This window comes from Oryx dammah, unplaced genomic scaffold (genome assembly GCF_014754425.2).
Source record: "Oryx dammah isolate SB20612 unplaced genomic scaffold, SCBI_Odam_1.1 HiC_scaffold_26, whole genome shotgun sequence".
Classification (NCBI taxonomy): Eukaryota; Metazoa; Chordata; class Mammalia; order Artiodactyla; family Bovidae; genus Oryx; species Oryx dammah.
In genome coordinates this window covers 96,576,911-96,589,202 of record NW_024070210.1, presented here as the reverse complement: position 1 = coordinate 96,589,202, position 12,292 = coordinate 96,576,911, and the positions used below count along the sequence as shown (strand labels likewise).

At 42.1% G+C, this 12,292-nt stretch overlaps 1 protein-coding gene across 1 annotated transcript in view; it reads right to left on the bottom strand.

Annotated features, from left to right (window-relative positions):
- LOC120852638 (coiled-coil domain-containing protein 112) overlaps positions 1 to 11,486 on the bottom strand; it is a 31,865-nt gene extending 20,379 nt beyond the window's left edge. The window contains exons 1-2 of the mRNA XM_040225976.1: positions 11,257 to 11,486; positions 1,747 to 1,868 (exon numbers count right to left, since the gene is read on the bottom strand). Coding sequence (XP_040081910.1) covers positions 1,747 to 1,868; positions 11,257 to 11,370 — 236 coding nt within the window. The 5' untranslated portion in view covers positions 11,371 to 11,486. The remainder of the gene's footprint in view (positions 1 to 1,746; positions 1,869 to 11,256) is intronic.
- Positions 11,487 to 12,292: the final 806 nt, after the last annotated feature.

Sequence of the window (12,292 nt, the reverse complement as noted above, 5' to 3'; positions counted from 1 at the left end):
CTGATAAACTGATTCCCCTCATATCGTCATATGATATATACCTCAGACCACTCTAACTCAACAATTACCTGTCTTTTTCATCTCCTTCATCTACCTTTTCTTATCTTTCCTCTTCCTTTTTTGCTTAAGTACTCTAAAGAAAATCCACTACATTATGTACTTCCACTCCAACATACTTCAGTGTGCATTTCTAGAGATTATGAGTATTTGATTTGTATAATTATAATACCATTATCATGCCTGAACAAAATCAATAATTTCTTGGTATCTAGGATATACTCTTAAGTTAAAAATACAAAACAAGATGCACAACAATGTATATAGTATACTACCATTTATTTAAAAAAAAAGGAACCATCTGAATATGCATTTTTATGTCCTTAAAAAAGCATATAAAATACCTGTGGAAGGATACATAAGAAACTAAAAATGGTTGTTTGGGGAAAAGGGAAATGGGTGATATGGGTCACAGGTGAAACAAAGACCTTCCACTGTGGATCCTTTGATTTGAATTAATTTTTCAATTATGTGAATATATAACCTATTCTGAAAATAAAAATATTACAAATGGTGTTCTCTATATTCAATGAGAAGGTTGGATTCAATTTCAATGGATTTTTCTAATACTCTTTCAATGTGTTTTTCCAAAACCTTATAACAGATGAAGAAAGCCTAATCAGAGTTATAAAACCTATACACAGATAAGGTACCTATCTATACTGGCATAATCTAACTGGCTTGCTATATTTATGTACATTAATCATCTGGCAGATTATCTTATCTAGAAAGAAACATAAACCAGAAATCTTAACCTAGAGTCCAATTCTATCTAAGATAATGCATTTTATAAATTAAAAAAAAACCTGTAGTTTATTAAATTCTGAGTATTAAAAATGAGAATTAAACCAATACAGTCAGAATTCAGTCTCACAAGGCTGCACTATGGTATAACTTGTTAAAATTCAAACAGTATATTATTTATTGGCAGAATTTCTAAACAGACAACTGCCACTAATTCTGGTCCAGAGATCATTTCTTACAAAAGCCTCCTTTTCTCTTGGTTCTTCAGCAAATTGATACTGCATAAATTCAGAGCAGTGTTTTATAAAGCTTCCAACTATAGGAGAGGGTTAGCTGCTCTGAGCTCTAGTTCTTTTACCTTTACTCATTATATTTGTTAAATCATATGGTGCTACTAACAATGTTGAACATTCAGTAAATATCACTGGTTATTTAAAAAATACATAAACACTAAAACTTAAATGCCACCTTCTCAATTTTTCTAGTCATAATGTACAGGGTGGATCTGAAAGAGGTAGGGACAAAGGAATGGAGACCAATTAAAAGGCTAATTTTTTAAAAAAAAAACTCAAGAGTACAGTAGGACTCTTCATTAAAATTATTCACTCAAAAATATTTACCAAGTGCTTACTTTGCTAAGTCAAAATGTATTCAATCTGTTATTTGATATATGTGATCTAAAGAAATCTTTTATTCTCCTTGATATACACTGATTCAAAACAGTGAAATTAAGATTTAAAGAACTCTACTTAAAATTAACTTTATATTAAATAGTTTACTATCATTTGTATATTTCACATTTCTCACTGGTCCCTTGTTTTACATTTGAAAGACTAGTGACTAGTCTTTGGTATGGGATTAGATAGAGTGGGGGAGAATTAACTTTATATTGTTCATAATAAAATGATGAGTAATGTTCCTTGAAGATACTGTTCTTATACTTACTGGTTTTTAAATTTTTCAGCTGTACGTATGAATTCTGCTTTCCTAGTTCGATTAACTTTCTGCTTCCAGTTTTGAAGCTGAAAAGGACGAATTCCACCTGAAGTACCAAGGCAGCCATCATTCTGAAGAGAAAACAAAAACAAATTTATCCTCAATAATAAAAATAGTGGGAGATGAACATGGAATTTTTTTCAGAGTGTGTGCTGTCCTTAGTTGCTCAGTGGTGTCTGACTCTGCGACCCCATGGACTGTAGCCCACCAGGCTCCTCTGCTCACGAGGATTCTCCAGGCAAGAATACTGCAGTGGGCTGCCATGCCTCCTCCAGGGCATCTTCCCAACAGAGGGATTGAACCCAGGGCTCCTGTATTGCAGGTGGATTCTTTACTGTCTGAGCCACCAGGGAAGCCCTTTTTTCAGAGATAAAACATCAATAATGGGGTTTCTCAGGGGATGATTTTGGGGCCAATCTTATTTAATTTTTAAAAATACAGCTTGTGGAAGAAGGAATATGTGTTTTAAAATGCTAAATTAGTGAGAAATGTAAAGTCTTCAGGGAGTTTTAGAAAAATCTCTTTCATCCATTCATTCATTTACCAATATGCATTGAACACTTATGATGTGACAGGTGCTGGCCTAGACACTAGGGAAACAAAGATGGTCCATGGTAACATGTGTGCGCTGCATGTTAAGTTGCTTCAGTTGTGTCCAACTCTTTGTGACCCTAGGGACCACAGCCCGCCACGCTCCTCTGTGCATGGGATGCTCCAGGTAAGACTATTGGAGTGGGTTGCCATGCCCTTCTCCAGGGGATCTTCTGAACCCAGAAGACTGAGGAATGGAGCCCACATTTCTTATGTCTCCTGCATTGGTAGGCGAGTTCTTCACCACTAGTGCCACTGGAGAAGCCCCCATGATAATAGGGCCTCCGCCTTAAAATCTAGAGAGGGAAACAGACTTAAGAAGAAAAGAGTAAATAAGCGATACATTAAAAAAAAAAAAAAACCAACACTGTAAGGGCTATTAAGGAAATAAAGAGTGCTGAGATGAAGATAAAGGGGACAAGGGATTGTTTTTTTGTTTTTTCTTTTCAGTTAGAATGGCCACAGAGGTCTATTTGAGGGGATGATGTTTAAGGAAGAATGGAGCCGGCCAGGCCAAAAGCTGCAGGGAAAGGTGTGCCAGGCAGAAGGACCAGCATGTCCAAAAGCCCTCCATCATGAAAAAAGCTTGGCTGGTTCAAGCAGAGCAAAGACAACTGTGACATAAGATGAGTTAAGTACAGAGCTTTGTAGGAGTTGAAGGTATAGAGTCAGGCAAGTGGCATATCACACCAGCATTTTAAGTCACTAACAGGAGTCTGAATTTTACTGAAGGGTTTAGGGTAGGAGAATGCCATGATACATTTAATTTTTAAAGAAAATCTTTCTATTTTTTAAAGAACAAATTCAGGGAGGTGGAGGAAGAGGCGAGGCAAGGCTGGAAGCAGGAGAATCAATGAGACAGGTGAAGCAGCAACAAAGACAAGGAATGATGGTATTCAGGTCTACCAGGGTGATGGTAGAGATGGAGAGTAAGAAGCCTAAATGTATCTTGGAGGTATAACCAAGAGGAACTGCTGACAGCCTGAGAGATTAAAAAAAAAAAAAATAAAGGAACCAAGCCATCAAATTTCAAGGAACGAGCAAACAAGAATAAAGTAATGATTTTAGGTTAATACTTCTAAAATTGAGATTTACTTCACATACCATAGAATATGCATTTAAAGTTTACAATTCAGTGTTTTTTACTATATTCACAAAGTCATGCAATCATCAACACTATCTGCTGCTGCTGCTAAGTCGCATCAGTCGTGTCCGACTCTGTGTGACCCCATAGACGGCAGCCCACCAGGCTCCTCTGTCCCTGGGATTCTCCAGGCAAGAACACTGGAGTGGGGTGCCACTGCCTTCTCCGCAACACTATCTAGTATCTGAATATTTCTATTATACCCAAAAGAAAGCTCGCACTCATTAAGCAGTCACTTCCCATACCCTTTTCCCACCCAATTCCTGGTAATCATTAATCTATGTTCTGATTCTATGGATTTGCCTATTCTGAACAATTAACATAAACAGGATCATACAATATACAACCTTCTGTGCCTGGCTTCTTTCACTGAGTATGATATTTTAAAGATTCATTCATGTTGTAACATGAATCTACTTCATTTCTTTTCATGCTTAAGTAATAGTCCACATGACTCTAACATATTTTGCTTATCTACTCATCAGCCTATGGACAATTGGGTAACTTTCACTATTTGGTCACCATAAATAATGTTACTAAGAACATTTATGTACAAGTTTTAGTATGAATTCAATTTTCTTGGGTATTTCTAGCAGTGGAATTTCTGAACTACAGTTACTTCTTTACTTTTCCATTTGTGTTATTTTTTATTGTTACAGTGGAAGCATTCCTGTAAGTCCTTTATCAGATAAATGACCTGCAAATATTTTCCCCAACTTGGAGTTCTTTTCACTTTCCTGATGATATCCTTTGAAGCACAGAAGTTTTGAACTTTTGAAGAGCTATCCACCTGTTTTCCACAGTGGCTGCATCATTATATAATTTTACATTGCCATCAGCATGCTATGGGAGTTCCAGTTTCTTCACATCCTCACCAACATTTGTTATTGTCTGTCTCTTTTACTAAAATCATCCTACTGGATGTGAAGTAGTAACTCACAGTGGTTTTGATTAGTCCATAATGACTAATGATGCTGAGCATCTTTTCATGTACTTATTGGCTATTTCTTTGAAGGAATACCTACTTATATCTTTTCCAATTTTAAAAACTGGGGTGTCTTTTTGAGTTTTAAGAGTTTTATATTTTTAGATATGTCCTTATCAAAATATGATTTGCAAATGTTTCTCTCCCATTCAGTAGGTGATCTTTTCATTTTGTTGATATTCCCTTTACTGTGCAGAATCTTTTCAGTTTGATGTAGCCTCCTTCATTTTTAGATAATTATTTCGCCAGACACAGAATTCTTGGTCAACAGTCCTTTTCTTTCAGCATTTTGGCTATGTCTGTTATGCCATGGGGCTTCCCAGGAGGGGCTAGTGGTAAAGAATCCACCTGCCAATGCAGGAGACATAGAGATGCGTTTGCTTCCTAGGTTTGGAAGATCCCCGGGAAGAGGGCACAGCAACCCACTCCAGTATTCCTGCCTGGAGAATCCCATGGACAAAGGAGCCTGGTAGCCTACAGTCCATGGCATTGCAAAAAGTCGGGCACAACTGAAGCAATTTAGCATGCACACATATTATCCCACACTTTTGAAGTCCAAGGTTTCTGTTGAGAAGTCAGTTGTTAATCTTATTGAGAATGCCTAATGTGTGTTGAATTGATTTCTCTGTTGGTGCTTTGAACATTTTCTTTTTGTCCCTTTTTTACAGTTTGATTATGACATGTCTAGGTATGGATCTTGAAGTTCACTAAATTTCAGTAATGTATAGATCAATACTACAGCCATCATTTCTTCAAAAATTCTTTCCCCGCTTTTCCCTCTCTCCTGGGACTCTCACTAGCTGTGACATCTGATGGTGTCTCACGGGTCTTTAATGCTCTGTTCACATTTCTTCATTTTTTCTTTCTTTAGATTCCTCATTCTGGAAAATCTAAATTGACCTACCTTCTTCTGCCAGCCCAAACGTAGTGTTGAGTCTCTCTAGTGAATTTTTCATTTGCATTTTTGTACTTTTTAACTCCAAAATTTCTATTCCATTCTTTTGCTATAACTTCTCTCTTTATCAGTTTGGTTCAGTTCAGTAGCTCAGTCGTGTATGGCTCTTTGCCATCCCATGGACTGCAGCACACCAGGTTCCCTGTCCATCACCAACTCCCAGAGTTTACTCAAACTCATGTCCATTGAGTTGGTGATGTCATCTAACCATCTCATCCTCTGTTGTCCCCTTCTCCTCCCACCTTCAATCTTTCCCAGCATCAGAGTCTTTTCAAATGAGTCAGTTCTTTGCATCAGGTAGCCAAAGTATTGGAGTTTCTGCTTCAGCATCAGTCCTTCTAATGAATATTCAGGACTGAGTTCCTTTGGGATGGGCTGGTTGGATCTCCTTGCTGTCCAAGGGACTCTTAAGAGTCTTTTTCAGCACCACAGTTCAAAAGCATCAGTTCTTCAGTGCTCAGCTTTCTTTATAGTCCAACTCTCACATCCATACATGACTACTAGAAAAACAATAGCTTTGACTAGCAGACCTTTGTGGACAAAGTAATGTCTCTACTTTTTAATATGCTGTCTAGGTTGGTCATAGCTTTTCTTCCAAGGAGTAAGGGTCTTTTAATTTCATGGCTGCAGTCACCATCTGCAGTGATTTTGGAGCCCCCCAAAATAAAAAAGTCTCTCACTATTTCCCCATCTATTTGCCATGAAGTGATGGGACCAGATGCCATAATCTTCGTTTTCTGAATGCTGAATTTTAAGCCAACTTTTCACTCTCCTCTTTTACTTTCTTCAAAAGGCTCTTTAGTTCTTCTTCACTTTCTGTCATAAGGGTGGTGTCATCTGCATATCTGAGGTTATTGATATTTCTCCCAGCAATCTTGATTCCAGCTTGTGCTTCTTCCAGTCCAGCGTTTCTCATGATGTACTCTGCACAGAAGTTAAATAAGCAGGGTGACAATATACAGCCTTGATGTACTCCTTTTCCTATTTGGAACCAGTCTGTTGTTCCATGTCCAGTTCTAATTGTTGCTTCCTGACCTGCATACAAATTTCTCAGGAGGCAGGTCAGGAGTCTGGTATTCTCATCTCTTTAAGAATTTTCCACATTGTGTTGTGATTCACACAAAGGCTTTGGCATAGTCAATAAAGCAGAAATAGATGTTTTTCTGGAACTCTCTTGCTTTTTGATGATCCAGCAGATGTTGGCAATTTGATCTCTGGTTCCTCTGCCTTTTCTAAAACCAGCTTGAACATCTGGAAGTTCATGGTTTACATACTGTTGAAGCCTGGCTTGGAGAATTTTGAGCATTACTTTGCTATCGTGTGAGATGAGTACAATTGTGCAGTAGCTTGAGCATTCTTTGGCATTGCCTTTCTTTGGGACTGGATTAAAAGCTCACCTTTTCCAGTCTCTTTTTATAGATATTTTCTATTTGGTGAGACACCATTCTCATACTTTTATTTCTTTAGAAATGGTTTTCTTTAGCTTTTTGAACATGTTTAAATCAATAATTTAAAATCTTTGTCTATTATCTCCAACATTTGGTCATCTTAAGGGACAGTTTCTTTTTACTATTCTTTTTTTTTAAATTCTTCTGTGTGTGGACCATATTTTCTTATTTCTTTGCATATCTCATAATTCGTCAGCAACTCAACACTTACACTTTGCTGAGGCAGTCTGTGTACAAGCTGGAACATGGCATCAGTGCTGGGGCAAGCAGTTTACAACTCTACTTTAGCCTTCACTTCCTGTTGCACAGTTTCAAGGTAGCCAAAGATGAGAGCTCAGGCCTTCTTAGGCTTTCTCTGGCTGCATTCATTTCCTATCACTACTATAAGAAACTTACCAAAAAAATCAGTTCACCACAAACTTAAGAGACTTAAACAACACAAATCTATGCTTTTACTGTTTCTGAGGTCAAGTCTAAAATTAAGGTGTTGAAAAGATTGCATTCTTTTTGAAAATCCAGAGAATTTACTCCCTTACCTTTTTTCAGCTTTTAGTGGCCACCTTCCTTCCTTGGCTCAGGGCCGCTTCCTCATATCGCATCGCCCTCTTGCTTTCACTATGACATCTCCTCTTGGTTCTAACCTCCTGCTTCCTTCTTACAAGGACTCTTGTGAATACATTGGAAAGTAAAGTGAAGTTGCTCAGTCATGTCCAACTCTTTGCGACCTCATGGACTGTAGCCTACCAGGCTCCTCTGTCCATGGGATTTTCCAGGCAATAGTACTGGAGTGGATTCCCATTTCCTTCTCCAGGAATACACTGGCCCACCCAGATACTCCCGCATAAACTCCCTGCCTCAAGAGCCTCAACTTATTCACATTTGCAAAATTCCTTTTATCACATGAAGTCACATGTTCACAGGTGCTGGGGGTTAGGACGTGACTATCCTTGAAGTAACACAGTGATACAGTGACGATGCACACTGACTTACAATCCACTGTGTCTGAGGCAGATGGAAATGACTGACTGACATGGAGTAGAGAAGAGGAGGACTGTCCAAGCAGCTGTCTGGAGCAGGCTTGCTTGTAAAAATATATTAATAACAAAGGATTCCCCCTCCCCTATTTGTGTTTATTGTGTATTATTTGTGTTTGTTGTATTAACATTAAGGGAAATGTCAAAAGAAGACCAAAAAAAGGTGTATGTGGGGGGGGGGGAATTCTTCACTCTGCCTCACCTGGATATACACACAGCCCTATTCATTTGTGTGATCTTCTAGAGGAAATCCATTTTGAGTAATTATGTAAAGTCAGAAAAGTAATGTGGTTATTACTGAAGGACCACTCCAGTCAGCCGAATGCCATTAAATACAGGTCATCACAGACAGGGCACTAGAGACAAAGAGAGGACACAGCCTTACTCTGGAGCAAAACTGGGACATACACTCATGAGATGCAGCCAGAGATACTTCAAAAAAGTCAAAATTAAATGTGCTAAAAAGATCAAGAGGGAGATGGCATCTAAGAGGAGAATCAAGAAATTTGTAGTCTTTGGTCTTGAAAAGCAATGGCTGAGAGGAATTATGAACAAATAATATACAAACATTAAAATACATACATAGGGTACATTATTACTTTTCCTAATGATGAATGAGAAGATTTCACACTCTCTGGAGGCTATAAAATATAAAATAGTTCTAAAACTTCAAAGATAATTGTTCCAAAATAATTTAAGGGAACTGTTATAGACTGAATTACCACTCCCCTAATTCACATGTGGAGGCCCTAGATTTGGAGGTGGTGCCTTTAAGGAAGTAATTAAGGTTAAATAAGCTCATAAGGATAGGGTCCTAATCCATCAGGACTGGTGTCCTTTTAAGAAGAGGAACACCAGAGAACTCTCTGCATGTACACAAAGGGCCATGTGAGGACACAGCAAGACGGCAACTGTTTACAAGCCAAAAACCAACCCCGACAGCTCCCTCATCTTGCACAAGATCTCGGCTGGATCTTTGCAGCCTCCCAGACTGTAAAAATATATATATATATTTCTGTAATCTAAATCACTCAGTCTGTGGTATTTTGTCATGGAAGCCCAGGCAGGCTAATCTAGGAACCTTAGTATTTTGGCAGATACCTCTAATATCATGAGGCTGTCACGAGGAAAATGATCTCTTCTCAGAAAAATGTTAGCTGTTTCACTGTCAGGGTCATAGGTTCACAAATTCCTATGACAAGTATTCAAGTCCAGGGCTGGGCTACAGAATCTGAGTCTATAATGTGCATGTGTTTGTATACATATATATATGTATGTGTGTGTGTGTGTGTGTGTATATGTGATATGTTGGGGGGGGTACAAAGAAGGATAACACATAAACTCCTCAAAAGTCACAATCTTCTAGAGATTCTAATTCTTTTTTAAAACCCAAACACCCTTGAGAAATTCTACCTCGCTACTGCCACAATAGCCAACCATGAGGCTCTGCCTTCTCTAAATTGGTGAGAGCATATAAAATTGGGTGTCTCAACCTCAGCCCTACTGATATTTTGAACCAGGGGACTTTTTGTTGTGGGGGACTGTCCCTCAGCCTGTGCCAGCTAGATGCCAGTAGCACACACAGCCCTCTCCACAGTCCACCTGCAGTTGTGACAACCCAAACTGTCTCCAGACACTGCTAAATGTGAGGGGCTGAAGGGACAGTTGAAACAGCTCCATAGGTGATTCTGATCCAACACTGAGGAAGGGAAACCTCTGAGAATCACTGTAGTGGGCAGAAGTGTGCGTCAGTAACAATATTAAGAAACTTGTGAGAAATGCAAACCAGGATGATGTGGAATTTCTGGAAATACATAAAGATACTGTATCTCCTTAGAGGAAGAAAATGATGGAAGCTGTCCTCAGCTCATAACAGCGTTCTTTCAGGTTTGGACTAATCCACAAACATTTATGGAGTGTCTACTACGTTTCTGGACTAAAGCAGCACAGTTTTTGGTGCTGGGGATGTAACAGTGAATAAAAATTCCAAAAGTTTCTTCCCTCATAGAAGGCAGGGTTTACATTCCTAGATGGAGAGGAGAAAGACAACACACAAAAAATGAATATAAAATATGTAGTATATTATAGGGTAATCAGTGTTATGCTGCTGCTGCTAAGTCGATTCAGTCGGATACAGAAAAAACCTAAAAAGAGAACGGTGTGCTAGGTAACGGGATTCAGTTTGGGGAGGTCAAAGAAAGGATCATTGAGCTGATTGCATTTGAAGAAAGATATCTGAAGGTGGAGATGGTGCTGGCCATGAGACCAGGAAGGAAGAGCATTCCAAGCAGAGGGAACAGCAATTGCAAAGCTCCTGGGGTAGGAGTGTGGTCACCTGTCTGAAGGACCACAGAAAGCCAGTATGGCTGCAGCAGACCCAGAGCAGGGTACTGGAGATGAGGTGACCGGGAGATCTCGGGGGCAGCTCAGAAGACCTGTAGAGTCTAAGGTGTGGAACATGGTGAAAACGTTTGCTTTCACTCTGAGGGATCTGGGCAGACAAGTGTCATTCCTGAATGGTCTGGTTGTTGTGAATATGTCAGGAAGGCAAGAGTGGGTGAATAGAAACCAACTAAGAAAGTGTTTCTGCTAAGGGAGAAATGATGGTGTGGACATGGGTAGTAGTGCTTGAAGTGGGATTCTTGACTTATTCTGAAGGTAGGGCAGACAGGAATTGCCTGTGCTTTGGGTGTGGGCTGTGAGAGAATGCGGAGGAGTCGAGATCTTTGACAAGAGCTGCTGGCTCCAACGATTCTCTTCTGGGAATCCCCTAATCCTTACTGCAGAGAAAGGGGTTCCAAGGAGATCTCTGGAAACACATCTGCCTCGGAGACCATCCCAGTTTGATTTCTCCTTGGGTTCCCAGCGCTGACACAATAATAGAGCAGCCATCAGTCGCTGGGCACTGACTCTCTCTCTAACCAAGCACTGTACCAGGGGCTTCCCAGACAAGGTGCAGGGTTCAGGAAGGTGCGTATGATCAGATCCAACCTTTAGAGAAGAAACGGAGTCACGAGAGGTTAAGTGTGTTCCTATCACAGAGGCAGAGCCAGGGTTTCCACCCAGACTTTCTTCCACTCCCAAACCACCAGGGAGGGGGCTCCGTAACAGCAATTAAAAATGCAGGAGCGAACAAAGCACAAGGCTGGCAAGCGCCAGGCCCCGAGCGAAGGGAGGCTAACGGCCGCGGCTCCCGCCTCCCGGCCGCGCTGCAGAGGACACCTGTTCAGCCGGGGACCCGTCCCGCGCCTCAGGCGCCCGCAGCCCCCTCAGGCCCACCTCTGCCTCCTCCATTTATTTACCTGTTGCGGCACCGCGGCTCCCACGCCGGTTCCCGGGGCCGCGCCCGCCCCCGCCACAGCCCCGGCTACGGCGGTGGCCGCCGCCGCCACCACGACCGTCGTCAGGGCGGCCATCTTTTCACGCCGCGCCGCGCGCTCCAGCGGCGGCCACCCGGGTCTGGAGTGGCGGGCTTCGGTCGTGCGGAGCCCCGGGCTCTGCCGGGGCGGCGGGGCTCCTCCACCGGGATGCAGAGCGCGACGGAGATGCGGGGCGGAGCCGGGCCGAGGGGCGAGGCGGGGCGGGTTCGGAACCAGGGCGGGGCCGGAGCGCGGGACTGAGGCTGGGGCGGGGCGGGGCCGGAGCGCAGGGCAGGGGCGGGGCCGGAGCGTGGGGCGGGGGCGGGGCCGGAGCGAGGCGGGGCCGGGTCGGAGCGCGGGGCGGGGCCGAAACCGGGGCGGGGCGGGGACTGGTGCGGGGCGGGGGCGAGGAGGGGTCGAAACCAGGGCGGGGCGCGGGGGCCGGCGGCCGGGGGCCTGGGACCCGGGGGAGGGGGCCGGGGGGCGGGGGAAAGGGACCGGGTCGCGGGGTGGGCTGTGCCGTGCTGTGTGGCGCGGCAGTATTGATATATCACCGTCCATTATCTACTCTTACTTTGCAAAAATATTTCTCCTCGCCCCCGGTTCCCTAACTGCCAGGAAAATTCAGTCTTTCACTGTCATACTTAAATTTATTCATGTCATATATATAATATATATAGGTATCTATATATTCATAGATATAGGTACTTGGGCTTCCCTGGTAGCTCAGACGGTAAAGCGTCTGCTTGCAATGTGGGAGACCTGGGTTCAATCCCTGGGTCCGGAAGATTACCCTGGAGAAGCAAATTGCAACCCACTCCAGTACTCTTGCCTGGAAAATTCCATGGATGGAGGAGCCTGGTAGACTGCAGTCCACGGGATCGCAGAGTCGGACACGACTGAGCAACTTCACAAAAAAACAAAGATAGATACTTTACATAATAGAACTTTTTTCTGGGTTTCCATTAAGTTCTGGTGA